The sequence below is a fragment of the Protopterus annectens genome, chromosome 11.part0 (genome assembly GCF_019279795.1).
Source record: "Protopterus annectens isolate FY-2018-M chromosome 11.part0, PAN1.0, whole genome shotgun sequence".
NCBI classification, from domain to species: Eukaryota; Metazoa; Chordata; order Ceratodontiformes; family Protopteridae; genus Protopterus; species Protopterus annectens.
Window position 1 is genome coordinate 144,438,998 of NC_056745.1, and position 16,792 is coordinate 144,455,789.

At 42.9% G+C, this 16,792-nt stretch overlaps 1 protein-coding gene across 2 annotated transcripts in view; it reads left to right on the forward strand.

The window, feature by feature from the left end:
• The window catches only part of ARFGAP3 (ADP ribosylation factor GTPase activating protein 3), an 873,462-nt gene that overhangs the window by 353,942 nt on the left and 502,728 nt on the right, over window positions 1-16,792 (forward strand). For both annotated transcript variants that reach the window (XM_044087532.1, XM_044087534.1), the window contains exon 7: window positions 1,388-1,447. In XM_044087532.1, the coding sequence (XP_043943467.1) occupies window positions 1,388-1,447 (60 nt within the window). The remainder of the gene's footprint in view (window positions 1-1,387; window positions 1,448-16,792) is intronic.

A 16,792-nucleotide genomic window follows, 5' to 3' on the forward strand; every position in this document is an offset into this window, starting at 1 on the left:
TCTACATTTATGGTAAGTGTACAGAACTGTACTTTCCACAACACTGCAATGTCTCTCTCTGGTTTTGTCGGGTATGAAATATCATCTGCTATTAGAGGAGAAAAAGTCAGAACACTCGTTTGTTTGGATTTGTCGAAGTGTTTTAATACTATTTTTAAGAGCTCTATTATTTGAAATAAGTGTCTCATTCAACTCTATTTTCTTCATGTTTGCATAGTTTTCAGTGAGTATTTTGTTTCTTCCCACATTCCCAAAACTTGCTGGTTGACTGGCCACTTTAAATTTCTCCCAGGTGTTGTCTGAAAGGTGTTTACGAGGAACGGCAAGCTTAATGGAAAAAAAAAATAGATGCACTGGCAGATGAACTGTTGAGCACATCTTTTGCAGATTCTTGCTGCTGTTAGTCTCATTAATGACACCATCTAACTGAGACAGGACGGTATTTTTGTGATGCAAAAAATATTTTAAAATGTTTGCAGCAACAGTTTGACCAAGGAAAATTTCACATTTTTCAGAAACTAATTCTACATCGGTTTGCTTTAATTCATTCTGAGCACATTATGAGATTATTTCTTCTTAGCAAAACAGAAGGCAGTGGGGCTGCAGTATGTCCTGTTGTAGCATGTATAAGTAAATTAGTGTTTGTTTGTGTCTTTCGGCTTTTCCCGGTTAGGGGTTGCCACAGCGGAACTCCGGTCTGGTCCGCTAATGATTGGCAGTTGGTTTTACGTATCGGCTTGCCAGGCCTGACGCACAACCTTTAACGAAGGTACGCCCATTCACACATGTCTCCACGCAGAAGACGCTCTAGCTGAGAATCGAACAGGACAGCGTCTTACTGTGAGGCGACAATGCTACCGCAGCACCAGGGTAGTGTCTTAAAATTGTTACAGCAGCCTTTTATTTCACTGAGCTTCACTGATTGTGCCCATGTATTTTTACAGCAAACATGACTCAAGTCAAATGATGCCTTAACTCCAACTCTTACAAGAAGTAGTTTAAAACATTATGACTAAACTTTGAAATGCATATTTGCAGTATGTCAAGCAAATGAGTCATTAAAATATCTGAATGTGAGGTTATGAATGATTGTGATCTAGGAAGTCTTTTTCCCTGTTACTTTTATCTTTGTTATAACTACTTCCTTTTCCGTAAGTGCTCTACTACTAATTCGTGATGATGGGTTGTAAAGTCACTGGTGAAATTTGGGCATTAATGAAAGATGAACCATACTGTAACTTGCTTAGAGTGTGACATGTTTTGGTAAGTTATGTGTTGGCATTTCTTTTGCATTTCCTTCTTTCTTGTGTCGTGTAATCACAAAACTGAAACAAGTTGTGATAAAAGTCAGCATGACCTTTTGTATTAACTTCTTGCATGTTTTCAGGTGGACCAGAGTTTGGACCCAGTGTTGATCTGCTTAGTGCTTCACCTAAAGCAGCATCAGGTAATGACAGAAATAATACTTCAGTATTTACATATGTACAAGAAAAGCAATAGTATAGTATATTAAATTTGTACATTAAGCTTCAAGCAATATTTGTTAAAGTATCATGATTTCTGAGTGCATTATAAATGTTACTGTGTTATACAGAATGCTTCATTGCGATTTCACCTGTCCAGTTATGCTTGCTTTACTGGTGGGAGGTTGGCATAATGGTGTAGGTGTTTACCTTACATATGCTCTGTTCTTGTGTTTTACAAGTCATTGTATGTGTAACGCCACAAAAGTGGCCTGTCATCTTGTTGTAAAACAATAGGTTATTGTCGATCATATAGGTTCCCCAAACCTTATTCTATCGGGAATGCAGTGCATAAAAGGACTTGCAGCCTTACTGCTGTTCACCTGTAGGATGGTGTTCTGGATCTATACCTGCAACCAGTATTTTCAGAAGATACTTAAAATCTAGCTTTCCAAGACAACCCCATACAGGTCTTTCAACATGAACTTTGCTTGAAGAGTTTTCATGTGTTTGAAACATTTGTTTGATAATTGGCAGTATCACTTCCTAAGTTCATCCAGTGCATTAAACAGGGAGCTGAAAATGTGTCATTCCAAGACTTCCACATGTGTATCGGGCTGGACCTTGTTTTGAAGAATTTTCTTGTGTAACTTATTTTGGATCATTTGCGTTGTTAGCAGTGTTGCTCACTTCTTGTTTTTAATTATTCCATTGATTGTTTTAATTATATGTTTTTTTCTGTGTGTGTGATATATTTCACTGTTTTGTAACTGTTGGCTCTTTCATTTTTTTCAATATGCAAGAAAAACAAAAAAACATATGAAAAGAGGAATGGGTTCACTAGAGTAGTCAAAATGTATAAGAAGATTTTAAACTAGTTAACTGAGAATAAAAGAGGCAAATTAATCCATTAGCAGTGTGTTCACAATTCAAAGCTCCGTATTCCTCAAGTCAGTAATTTAGCTATAGCATTCAAATCTTAACCCATCTTAGAGGCAGGTCTATGTCAATTTGATGTAAACTTTTCCATAACCCTTTCCAGTCCTTTATTTTTTCTTGAACTTCGATGATGGGATTGTAAGCATTTAAATGCTTAGTTACATAGGAGGAAACTTGTCAGTGAAATCCTTTGCAGATTAGTCCACTGAGTTATTTTGTAGAATTTTACTAAAGCAGGTAGTATGAATTGTCTTTACTTGTAAACTGCGACCTAAAATTTACGATGTGGTGCTTTCAGGGCAAATTGTGTGCTAATAACAGTATTAGTATGAGAATTATAGAATATATGCTTAAGGTTTCCCCTCTTATGGGGGACTTGCGTGCCTGTAAGGTTCCAAGAAAAACACTTGAAACTATAATAAACTTTCCTAAACTGAATTGCAGTAGGAATGTAAAACACACAATTCCCACATAAAGTTAGCACCTATGTAAATAAAACTGTGTGGCATAAGACCACCCTGACAGGGCCAATAAAGAATAAGCTTGAATCCAGTATTGCAACACCTTCCCAGCCCCTGTATCTCCTGTGTTATAAAAAATGATACTTCCATAACAGAAGGAAGAGTTTTGATAATTACTAATAACCTAAATGAGCTCACTATGAAATCAGTGCTAGTAAGTATCTGCACTTGATGCTATCTATGGAGAGCCACTAAGTTGAAGGAGGACGTCTTATGAGTTCCTGTAAATAAAATATGAAGTTCACTTAAAATTTAAATTACAATGAGGATTTTGACACAAAATTTGGATATAAAGAAAGATCTATAAGGGGGGAAATGTAGTTAAGAAAATATGACGTCTGTAGTTAGCCCATACATAGAGAACAAAGTGATGTAGAGTCCCATTAAGATCATGCGGTGAAGAATAACAAAATGAGATACTAAAATATGAGGAAGAACATGAATATGTAAGGCCTTCAGTATAAATATATAGTAACTGAGGGAATAAAATGTAACAAATGTAGTCACATAACTGTCATGCAACAAAATAGCTACAAAGAAGCATGTACAATAGGAACAGAAGCAACTGTATCATATTTAATAGGAATTAAAATATGGTAGCCAGTCATCTAGTTGAGACTATAGCCCAGGTGAGTATTCAGAAAAATTGCTTATATCTGCAACCAGATACTGATTAACTATATAGTAGTAATGATGATGTGTGAAGGCGCCTGAATAATTATTTAATTTGCTGGTGAAAACAGTAGATCTGTCAGATGTTCATCGTGTTACCCTGCTGCAGTCATCACACTTGGGTTATCCTGCCGTCAGGCGGTCCCGTAGTCGGCCAGAATTCCAAAGTCTTGGTCCGGCGTCGGTTGCTGTCGCTTCTTCCCTGACGTCAGAGCGCCAGGGGTATATCAGAGGCATCCAACGCCATTTTCTTCAGTCTTTCTTGCCGCGCGGTGCCCGAAGCAGAAGCAGTTCGCAAGTGCCGGTCAGCCGACACCTGAGATTTTCGAATCGAGTTTCAGTCCGAAGTCTTCAAAGCTAAGTACCCCGTTGGGGAACCTTTTCTTGCCTCAGTCCGATGTCAGAAAAAGTTAACAATTGCATTTCTTGTGGGAAGCAAATACCTCATAAGGACTTTCATTCTTTTTGTATACCTTGCCTAGGCCCAGACCACGACGTCACTGGTTGTCAGTTTTGTGCTAGGTTCAATAAGCGAATTATAAAGAGTCGCTTTGATTTCGCACGACACTACTTCGGTAGAAAATTTAATTACACTATGCCGTCGGAGCAACCGACTACCGGCGTGCATAAAAAATGCGAGGATAGGGACAGGCGGCCTAGATCCAAGCTGGACTCTGAGGCCTCGGCTGGCCCGGTCGCCAGTTCTCCGGTTTTCAGTGAGGCGCCTACACAGCCTATGGCTACCGCTGAATTGGATCCCCAGGCCGCATCGGATCCCCCAACAGAGATTTCTAGGCCGATGCAGCCTTTTTCCTTAGGCCCACCTGACGACATCGCAGTAGGGGAAGCCAGTGCTGCAGAAATACCTTCGGTTTCTGAAGGTGTCTTCAGACCGACTACCCTCACCATTAAATCTTATGCTAAGCTTAAGACTCCTCTAAAACCAAAAAAGCCTACACTTCAGTCTCCAGGTCAAGGCCCTATGCCTAAGAAACAGATGCTTAAAATGGCTGAAGATTTGATTTCTTTGATCAGGGGGTTCACAACCCCCCCTCCCCCGACAAAAGGCCTAGACACCAGGAGGATTATGCCTCCTCTGATCAGGTGTTTGTTTCCTCAGGCTCCTCTGAGGAACAGGATTACTCCTTTCCCCCTTATGAAGATTCTGATGCTGAAGACTCAATTCCTTCAGCTTCTCCCCCTGAAGATTATTCCTTTGGGGAAACCTTACATACCATGAGGGAACATTTCCACTGGGAAGGTCAGGACTACTCTGACTCAAAGAAAAGTCTCCGGGAGTTTCTTTTACTTCCCCAGCACAGACCTCTTGCTATCCCCCCTGTTTTGGACATAGTAGATGATGTTTTCTTAGAATCTAGTTTAAATCCAGATTCTCTGCCTCCTGCTCCAGCCAAACCAGATAGATACTATAGAGTGCCTGACTCTCACAAATTCCTTTACAAAAGCCCTGCTGCTGATCCAGAGACAATCTCCAAGGGTCCCAAAGGGGCTAAGGCTTCTATGGCTAAAAATCCTGTACCTTCAGAAAGGGACTCCAGAGCACTAGACAGGTGGGGGAAGAAAGGTTTACACCTCTACTACTCTAGCTATGAGAGCATTAAATTGTCAATTTCACATGCTTAAATACCAGCAATTCCTTAAGTCTAAAATAAAACAAAAGATGGGCACGTTCCCTCAACAGTCTGAACTCAAGGAAATGCAGGATCTGTTGCATGCAGCTGAACAGGTGAGCAAACATACTTTACAATGTGGTTTTGATGCCTTGGAAGCTTCCTCCAGAGCAGCTGTTACTGGCTCTGTGATGCGTAGGCATGCTTGTTTAAAGGAACAATCTCTGCCTGATCATGTTAAAGCAAAGTTGCTGGATGCGCCCCTACAGCAGAATGTTTTATTTGAGATTGAAGCAGAGGAGGTTTTAAAGAAAATGGAGGATAAGGCAAGATCTATGCAGACGGTCAAAGATTTCTTACAGGTACAGGCCCCACGCTTCAGCAGAAATTGGCCAACAATAAATTGGTCCTTTCCAGCTTCTGACAGGCCACAGAGGGGAAAATACAGGCACCCAAGGGGCAGAGGACAAGCACAAATCCCTTATAAACCTCGCCAATGGGGCACTTCAACACAGAAGGGAGAAGAAGAGAGGTCCCAAACCACTAGAAGGCAAACAATGACTTAAACATCAAACTGCCAAGCAAAACCCTCTTGGCAGCTCCCTTGGGAGGAAAATTAACACTTTTTGCAGACAACTGGTGCATCGTCACAAAGGACAAATGGGTCCTAGACATTACCTCACACTGATACAGATTCCATTTCCACACCTTGCCAAGGATGAAAGGAATGCTAAACCTGCCACAAAATCAATGGGCAGAGACACAAAAACAAATTACAGCTCTCATGGACATGAAAGCCATCCAGCTGGTATCTACACAGGAGCAAGGCCAAGGATTTTACTCAAGGCTCTTTCTAGTCCCCAGAAAGGACAATGCTTGGAGACCCATTCTGGACCTTTCAATTTTAAACACTTTCTTGCAAGTACCCAAATTCAAGATGCTAACACTACAGCAGCCTCTTCCCATGTTGGGCAAGAAAGCTTGGCTAGTACCGTTGGACCTCAAGGAGGCATACCTGCATGTCCCTAACAGACAAAATTGCAGAAGATACCTCCCTTTCATTGCAGGTTCAACCCATTACCAATTCTCTGCACTGCCCTTCGGCTTATCTACTGCAGCCAGGGTGTTCACAAAATGCCTGGCACCAGTAATTGCATACTGCAGACAGAGGGGAATTCAAATATACCCATACCTGGACAACTGTCTCATACAAGCAGAAAGCAAGGGCATTCTCTTAGAACACCTGGCTTTTGTAAGACATCTTCTAGGTTGCCTGGGGTACACCGTAAACGAACAGAAAACCAACAGAAATCAAAACTAGTGCCCTCCCTAACTATGACATTCCTGGGTGCCAGCTTGAATACAACGGCCCAGATGGCTTATCGGACGCCAGACAAACAACTACAATTAACTCAATACTTCAGAACAATGGCAACAAAGACCCAACTCCCTGCAATAAAAATTCTGCAGGCCTAGGGCTTCATGGCATCTTGCATACTACTAATACCATTTGCAAAACTGCATATGAGGAAATTACAATGGTACCTAAAAAGCGTATGGACTCAACACAGCCACAGCTTGGAAACAATGATAACTCTCATTCCCTGCCTTCAACAGGAGTTTCTGTAGTGGTCACAGGCTTGTCACCTCAACAAGGGTCAGCCTTTCACCCTACCCCCAGCCAGGCAAACTATGACAACAGATGCATCGGACTATGCCTGGGGGGGTACACATGGCAGGACGGTGCGTTCAAGGCTTATGGACAGCAGATCAAAGGAATCTGCACATCAATCAAAAAGAAATGCTAGCTGTACAAAATGCTCTGAAAGCCTTCAAGGACCTCTTGCATCCAGGACAGCATATCATAAGGACAAGACAACACCACAGTAATGTGGTACATAAACAAAGGGGCACACACTCTTACCCTTTATACAGGCAAGCAATGACCTTGTGGAACACAGCACTGGCTTATCAAGTTCAATTACAAGCTCAATTACAAGCTCAATTCCTGCCAGGAAAAAAGAACATATTGGCAGACGACCTAAGCAGAAACATCATGGATCCCCACGAATGGAAACTGGATCCACAAGTATTCGCAATGATAACTCAGAAGTGGGGCTCCCAGACATAGTTTTGAGGGCTGGCAAACAGGTCTATCAGCTAACAAAGTTTTGCACAAGGACCTTTCACCAACAAGCTTGGAAAGTGGACGCACTCTCATTCATTTGGAAAATTCTAACAGTATATGCCTTTCCTCCACTACCCCTTCTCACAAAGGTGCTACTGAATGTCAGGATGGAGAGACCCCGAATAATACTCATTGCTCCAGACTGGCCACGCCAGCACTGGTACCCACTATTAAGGAATATGGCCCATGGCCCACCATGGATTCTGTCACAAATTACCTACCTGCTCACACAGCAAGACAATCAGATTCTACACAGCCAGCTCAAAACCTTAAACTTGGCTGCATGGCAAATCACCTAGGCAACCAGCCAGCTCTTCTCTCACAAGCTGTTATTGAAGTTATTCTGGAGGCCAGGAGGCCCAGCACCAGGAAAGCCTACTCAGACAAATGGAAAAGGTTTTGTGCCTGGAACCAAGCTAAAGGCCAAAATTACCCTTCAGCCTGACATACCTCAGATTCTGGAATATCTAACTGAGATGTTACACCAAGGGCTTTCTTTTTCATCTATTAAAATCCACGCCTCAGCTATTTCTGCTCACTACAACGCGGATCCTCCCTTATTTTCACATCCACTCTTAAGGCAGTTTCTCAGAGGGGCCAAAAACATTAGGCCTCCCAGGAGAGCACCAACACCTACTTGGGACCTCAATTTTGTTCTGGAAAAACTCACGCTACCTCCTTTTGAACCAGCTTTCTCAGCTGACCTACAGTTTATATCATGGAAGACTGCCCTGCTGCTAGCAATCACTTCAGCTAGAAGAGTTTCAGAGCTTCCGGCACTAATGGCAGTAGAGCCTTTCCTCATTTTTCATCAAGACAGGGTTTCTCTACGAACTAACCCCTCCTTTATGCCTAAGGTGGTATCCAGTGTGGCCCTAAATCAAACCATCCATTTTACCCACCTTCTTTCCAAATCCACAGAACAAAGGAGAAAGACTCCTACATTCCTTGGACATTCACAGACAGCTACGTTACTACTTGGATAAAACTAAGGTTTTCAAAAAAATCTGACCAGCTTCTTGTATCCTATGCTACAGCATCACAAGGAAAGGCTATCTCAAAACAAACCATTTCCATATGGATAGGACATTGCATACGTTTTTGCTACACCCACCATGGAAAACCAGTTCCTGCTACCATAAGGCCCCACTCTACTAGGGCAGCAGCTACATCTACAGCCTTCCTCAGGGGGGTACCAACCGAGGATATTCTGGAAGCTGCAACTTGGAGTTCAGTACACACCTTCACCAAACATTATCACTTACCACTTTACTCTAAGACCAGGGCGGGCTTCGCCACTGCAGTTTTGCAGGGCCTACTTGCCCCCTCTAACCCTGTTTGACTCCTCCGCCCATCCTTAGCTTTGGGATTCTACCCAAGTGTGATGACTGCAGCAGGGTAACACGATGAACATAGTACAGTTTTGTACCTACCATAAATGTAGATGTTCGAGTGTATACCCTGCTGCAGTCCAGGTTGCCCTCCCTCCATCCCCTCTAAAACTAGCTGAACTTATCTCTATTCTATACAACCTCTGTGGTGTATTTGCTTGTGCCTAAGGATTTTGTTTTACTTTTTTTCAAGATAGCTATATATATATATATATATATATATATATATATATATATATATTTTTTTTTTTTGCCTACCTATTAGGGGCACCTGACATCTGGGCAAGAAAAACTGAAGAAAATGGTGTTGGATGCCTCTGATATACCCCTGGCGCTCTGACATTAGGGAAGAAGTGACAGCAACTGACGCCGGACCAAGACTTTGGAATTCTGGCCGACTGCGGGACCGCCTTATGGCAGGATAACCCAAGTGTGATGACTGCAGCAGGGTATACACTCGAGCATCTACTTTTATGGTAGGTACAAAACTGTACTTTACTGGGACAGCTTTCTGGTCATGTGACCTAATGAGCCCAGTCTCATGGGTGTAGTGTGCTTGCAGTCGTGCATCTTCATTTGCAGTGGTGCACTGCTTCAAACATAGCCGAGAGCTCACATTAGTGCTACACACAAAGTCCCTACTGTTTTCATGTTCTATACGACAAAGAAATATGTGTAAAGAACAGAGAGAGATGGTCAGTTGGTGATGGGGAGAATTAGACTACAAACTGGTGATGATATTGACACACAAGGAATAGGGACCCCATAAAGGAGGACAGGATGGGAATCCTTGGTAGTAGGATGGACAATGAACAGCTCAGTCTCTGTTTACAACGTATGTAACACACAAAACAATGCAAAACTGTAGGCAGTGTTTAAATAATTTACAACAATACAAATACAGACTTTGCAGCTGCTGCCTAACAGGTATGCAGTGATAACATCAGTTCCATGTATATACCCCAGTGCTCGGACAGTCTTCCTTGCCTCCCCTGGCATATCCGCCAGTTTTCCTCTTTCTCACCAGATGCTGGAAAAAAATAGAGATTAACTCCAAGAATTGCATATTGCTGAATAAGAATACCTATTTATGTATAAGCAACTGTGAATCACTATTTGTTCTGTGGAACTCTGGCCTCCTCTAAACCCCACTTCCCATTGGCTAAGAAGGTCACATTGATACCTGTTTAGGTGACTGTAACAATGCTTGTAGTGCTTATTTCATAAGGTGATGCCTGTGGTATAACTCACTGCCCTGACAAGACAGTGCTAGGCATTCACGTTGTACTACGGACCTTGCTAATGTAAGAGGTAGAGAAATATTTTAGTTTCCAGAGTCTCCTTCCAAACTCATCCCTTTCAGAAGCGATATCCACTTCAAAGGTTGCTATCAAGATGAAAATGGTTGCAAATTCGTATTACCGTACAGTGTTGGAATCAAGTGATATGCACATGAGGGCAGCAAAGCAGTGTGATGTAATGTCATTGCATAGTCGCACATTAACACTGATGCATGGGGTGAAAGGTGTGCTGGATCAAAGGTATCTGCTCTGAACGATACCACTGGTGTCTGTAGTGCTAGCAGAGCTCCACTAAGGGCCATGAAGTGGATTAAGAAGCCTGCAGCCCTGTGGAAGTCACTGACCTTACCCCCACATGCGTAGACCTCTTTGCAGTCTTTAGTGTGTGTGCATGAGCCCTTCATGTGCATTCTAGGGTTGGAAACCATTGCATTAAATGGGTGAATCGGTGGTATTTACTCAAAATTGCATCAACAGCGTAATTGCCACACTGTGAGACTAGATGTATGATATAAACAGCCATTACCACTGTGGTCTGATCTAATTTTCTTAGGAATAACAAGTATATTATAATGAAAATGTTTGTATTGATATGTAGAGCAAATAATGTACAACATTTAGATCATTGTTGTAGTAGCCTAAACTGTTTGGGTCCTGCCCCAATAACTGGTCAGATTTCAAAGCATTAGGACTCCTTTCATGTGCTTTAACTGTCAGGACCTTGAACAAAACTCCCAATATAAGGACAGTTAAAGCACCAAAAGATTCAGAGCTTTTTTGGCACCAAAGTGCACTTTGGCAGGCCCTGCGGAACTTATCAGTTGGCTAGCAATCTTTCAAGGTTTAGCATGCAAGTTCTTCACTGAGGAAAACCTTCCATTAAGTACATTTTTGAGGAAAGCTTGTATTTTTTTTTAACTAAAATGTTGCGTTTGCTAGGAAACTTACTGTTTTTGGGACTGTCTTAGTTTTTCTAAGGGAGTTTGTGTGTAAATGCTTATGTGAACAAAAAGTTATACATTTTGATAGAATTTTCCTACAGACTTGTAGGTTTGTGTATTTGGATCAGGGTATTTTGCTTGTGGGGTCTGTCAGTGGTTTAAATACCTCAGTACTACTTGATGTTCTTCGTGTTTCACTGTTGCAGTCATTACATTTGGGTAATCTGCTGTCAGGTTGCCCTCAGTTGGCCTGAATTCCAAAGTCTTGGGTCCTGCGTCGGTTGCTGTCTTCTCTTCCATGACGTCAGGTCATCAGGGGTATAAAACTTGCAGCCGACGCCATTTTCTTTGGTCTTTCTTGCCTGAAACAGAAGCATTTCGCAAGTGCCGGTCGGCCGACTACTGAAATATTCGAGTCTGAGTTTCAGAACCAAAGTCTTCACTAAAGCTAAGTACCCCGTTGGGGAAACTTTTTTCTTGCTTTTTACCAATGTCAGAAAAAGTTAATAATTGTATTACTTGTGGGAAGCAAATACCTCATAAGGATTTCCATTTATACTGTATTCCTTGCCTAGGCTCTGATCACAATATGCCTAGCTGTCGGTTTTGTGCTAGATTTAACCAACACACTATTAAGCATCTGTATTTTTTGCATCAAAGTATTTTGGAAACAGATTTAACAACCCAGAAATGTCGTCGGATAGCAATCCAACTACCGGAGTACATAAAAAACGCAAAGAAAAGGACAGAGAAAGGCAGTCAGGTTCCAAAACCGACGACAAAGCTTCTAAGCCAGTCGCTGGTTCGCCGGTACTCAGTGAGGAGCTTTCGCAGCCCCTGATACCCGCTACCTTTGAGTCACAGGCCTCTACCAAACCCATGTGGAGTCTGGCATGCCGCAAGATACTCAAGGTATTGGACCGACAGATGTATCTCCCTCAGATGGGTCCGGAGCAGCTGAGCAGGCACCGGCTTGTGAGGGTGTATTCAGACCTCAACATTTGCATATCAAACTGACGACAGCTGCAAAACCAAAGGCAAAAGCAACTTCTAAAACTTAAAAACTGACGCATGAGCCACGTGCACAGGCCTCTATGCCTAAAAAACAGATGATCAAAATGGCTGAAGACCTTATTACCTTGATCAGGGGTACCCATCCCCCTCCAGATGAAAGGCCTAGGCAAGACGCCGATTATGAATCTACAGATCAGATTTCTATTTCTTCTGATTCCTCTTCTGATCAGGAATTATCTATACCTCCCTATGAGTATTCTGATGCTGAGGAGTCTATTCCATCTGCATCTCCTGAGGATTATTCATTTGGAGAAACCTTGCATACTTTGAGGGAGCATTTTCACTGGGAGAGTCAAGACTTCTCAGAATCAAAAAAGAGGCTCAGGGATTTCCTCATTCTCCCTCAGCACAAGCCTTTAGCCATTCCCCCTGTTTTAGACATTGTGGATGATGTGTTTTTGCAGTCAAGCTTGACCCCTGACTCCTTACCTCCGGCTGCCAGTAAGCCTGACCGATATTACAGGGTCCCTGACTCACATCAGTTTTTATTTAGAAACCCTGCTGCTGATCCTGAAACTATTTTGCAAGGTCCAAAGGGAGTTAGGGCCTCAACAGCAAAAAATCCTACCCCATCTGACAGAGATTCAAGGACACTAGACAGATGGGGGAAAAAAGGTGTGTACATCTGCAACCTTGGCAATCAGGCCCTTAAACTGTCAATTTCATATGCTGAAGTACCAACAACATGTTATGGGATTGCTGAAACAGAAAATTATGTTGATTTAAGAATGTGCAGAAAATAAAGAATTGCAGGAATTACTGCATGCAGCTGAACAAGTTGGAAAGCATACTTTGCAATGTGGTTTTGATTCCTTAGAGGCTTCCTGCAGGGCCGCAGTTACTGGATCTGTGATTGAGGCATGCCTGGTTAAAGGAACAAAATTTACCTGATCATGTTAAAGCTAAATTGCTAGTTGCACCTTTACAGCATGATTCTCTGTTTGGTATTAAGGCAGAAGAGGTTTTAAAGAAAATGGAAGACAAAGCTAAGTCTATGCAAACTGTTAAAGACTTCTTACAAGTGCAGCCACCAAGATTCAGTAGACACTGGCCTATAAAAATATTGGTCCTTTCCTGTGTCAGACAGAGCTCAAAGGGGCAAATCCAGACACCCTAAGGGTTCCAGATACCAGGCACAAGATTCATACAGGTCAAAGCAATGGGGCGCTTCCACCTCAAAATCTGGAGGAGATAAAGCGCAAACCTACAGAAAGCAATCCCAATGACTTCCCTCTGCCTACACCAAGCACTTATCTTTTGGCAGCACCCATAGGGGGGAAAATTAGCACTTTTTGTTCAAAATTGGCAGTTAATAACCTAGGACAAGTGGGTACTAAACATCGTATCACAGGGATACAGATTCCATTTCCATACTCTGCCAATGGCAAATGGTTGGCCAGATCTGCGAAAAATTCAATGGGCAGAGGCACAGAAACAGGTAACGTCCCTCACGGATATGAGGGCCATTCAGACAGTGCCAGAACAGGAAAAAGGACAAGGTTTTTACTCTACTGTTCTTGATACCCAGAAAGGACAAGGCCTGGTGGCCAGTACTGGATTTATAGATTTTGAACACATACCTGGACTTTCCAAAATTCAAAATGCTGACTTTGCAGCAGCTTCTGCCCATGCTGGGCAAGAATGCTTGGCTGGTGACTTTAGACCTAAAAGAGGCATACCTGCATGTCCCAATAAGACAGTCGTGCAGAAGATACCTCAGATTCAAGGCTGGCTTAATGCATTACCAATTCTCTGCACTGCCCTTTGGCTTATCTACTGCACCCAGGGTCTTTACAAAGTGCCTGGCACCAGTAATTGCATTTTGCACACACAAGTATACAAATATATCCTTACTTGGACGACTGTCTCATTCAAGCAGAGAACAAGGACACTCTTCTTCGTCACCTGGCGTTTGTGAAAAAGCTTCTAACATGCCTAGGGTGCACAATAAACGAAAAAAAATCACAACTGGTACCCTCTCAAAAGATAACATTCCTGGGTGCAAGCTTGGATACAACTGCCCAGATGGCTTACCTCACGCCAGACGAGCAAAGGCAACTGACTGATTACTTCAAACTGATGGCAACAAAAACCCAGTCTTCTGCAAGGCAAATTCTGCAGTCTCTGGGCTTCATGGCATCTTGCATCCTACTAATTCCATATGTAAGACTGCATATGAGGAAACTTCAGTGGTACCTAAAAAGTTTATGGAGTCAACATTCACACAGTCTGGAAAAGTACAGTTTTTTACCTACCATAATGTAGATGTTAGAGTGTATACACTGCTGCAGTCATTATACTTGGGTTATCCTGCCATCAGGCGGTTCCCCAGTCGGCCCGAGTTCCAAAGTCTTGGTCTGGTGTCAGCTGCTGTTGCCTCCTCCCTGACGTCAGTGCGACAGGGGTGTAGAAGATGCAGCTGACGCCATTTTCTTCAGTTTTTCTTGCCCCAGATGTAAGGTGCCTCTAAAAAGGTAGGCAATTTCAGTTGCTAATAAAACATACATAAGAAAAGCAAAAAACAACTTACAGCTACCAGCAAATACTCCCCATAGGTAGTAAGGGTAGAAGACATAGGTACGTACCAGCCAGTAAGAGGGGAAGGAGGGACGGTAACCTGGACTGCAGCAGTGTCTCACTCGAACATCTGCATTTATGGTAGGTACAAAACTGTACTATGTTCATCGTGTTACACTGCTGCAGTCATTACAATTGGGTAGAATCCCAAAGCTGAGGAAGGGTGGCTGGTTCTATAAGGCATTAGGGGTGGCTATAAGGCCCTGCAGCACTGCAGTGGCGAAGCCAGCTCTGGATTTAGAGTATAGAGGCAGATGGTAATGCTGGTGAAGGTATGTACAGAACTCCAAGTTGCTGCTTCCAAAATATCCGTGGTAGGTACTCCCCTGAGGTAGGCAGTTGAAGTGGCTGTTGCCCTGGTGGTTTGAGATCTAATGCTGCTAGGTACAGGTTTTCCATGGTATGTGTAGCAGAAATGTATACAATGTCCTATCCATTTTGAGGTAGTCTGTTTTGAAATGGCTTTTCCCTGTGCTCCTGCAGCATATGCTACCAGTAATTGTTCAGATTTTCTGAAAACTTTGGTTTTATCCAAGTAAAAGCGTAACTGCCTGTGAATGTCCAAAGAGTGTAGTAGTCTCTCCCCTTTATTCTGCGGTTTGGGATAAAAAGTTGGCAGGTGAATAGTTTGGTTTAGAGCCACACTGGATACCACCTTTGGTATAAAAGTAGGGTTAGTTCTTAAAGACACCCTGTCCTGGTGGAAAATGAGGAAAGGTTCCACTGCCATTAGTGCTTGTAATTCTGAAACTCTTCGTGCTGATGTTATTGCCAGGAGCAGAGCAGTTTTCCAAGAGATATATTTTAATTTTGTTGTGTTGGCTGGCTCAAAAGGAGGTAAAGTTAGCTTCTCCAAAATAAAGTTGAGGTCCCAAGTCAGAGTAGGTGCTCTACAGGGCGGTCTTATGTTTTTAGCCCCTCTGAGGTACTGTTTTAACAGAGGATTAGAGAAAATTGGTGGATCCGTGTTGTAATGAGCAGAGATGGCAGAGGCGTGGATCTTGATGGATGAGAAGGAGAGTCCTTTGTCCAGCATCTGTTAAGTATTGTAGTATCTGAGGAATGTTTGGGACAAGAGGGTCAAGGCTGTGAGCTTGGTTCCAGGCACAGAATCTCTTCCATTTATCCGAATAGGCTTTCCTGGTACTAGGCCTTCTGGCCTCCAGAATGACATCCATAACAGCTTTGGAGAGCAGCATTACTTGCTTGACTAAGGAATCTTCCATGCAGCTAGGTTTAAGGTCTTTAGCTGGCTGTGTAGTATTTGTTTGTTGTGCTGAGTCGGCAGATGTGAGCTTTTAGGCAAAATCCAGGGTGGTTTTTGTGCGAAGCTCCTTAAGATTGGGTACCAGTGCTGGCGTGGCCAGTCTGGTGCAATCAGGATCTTCCTGACTGGCTTTTATGAGTACCTTTGGCAGGAGAGGTAGTGGTGGGAAAGCGTATACTTGTAGGTTCTCCCAGCTGAATGAGAGGGCATCCACTTTCCATGCTTGTGGATGGTAACACCTTGTGCAGAATTTTTGTATCTGGCAGTTTATTGGGGATACAAACAGATCTATGTCTGGGCTCCACCATTTCTGTGTTGTTATTCTGAATATTTGTGGCTTCACCTCCCATTCGTGGGGATCCATGATGTTTCTGCTTAAGTCGTCTGCCAGTGTGTTTTTGTCTCCTGGCAGGAATTGTGCTTGCAGATGAACTTGAAGGTTTATAGCTGTGTTCCACAAGGTCATAGCTTGTCTGCAGAGGAGGTAGGAGTGAGTGCCCCCTTGCTTGTTTATGTACCACATAACTGTGGTGTTGTCTGTCTTTAGCAGTAGTTGTCCTGGATGCAGCAGGTCCTTGAAAGCTATAAGTGCATTTTGTACAGCTAGCATCTCTTTTTGAGTGATGCGAAGATGCCTTTGTTCTGCGGGCCTCGTGCCCTGAATACATTTGCCTGCCATGTGTGCTCCCCAGGCGTAATCCGATGCATCTGTTGTCAGTGTTTGCCTAGCTGTGGGTTGTGTAAAAGGCTGTCCCTTGTTGAGGTGACAAGCTTGAGCCCACCATTGAAACTCCTGTTGAAGGCAAGGGATTAGTGGTATAACTGTT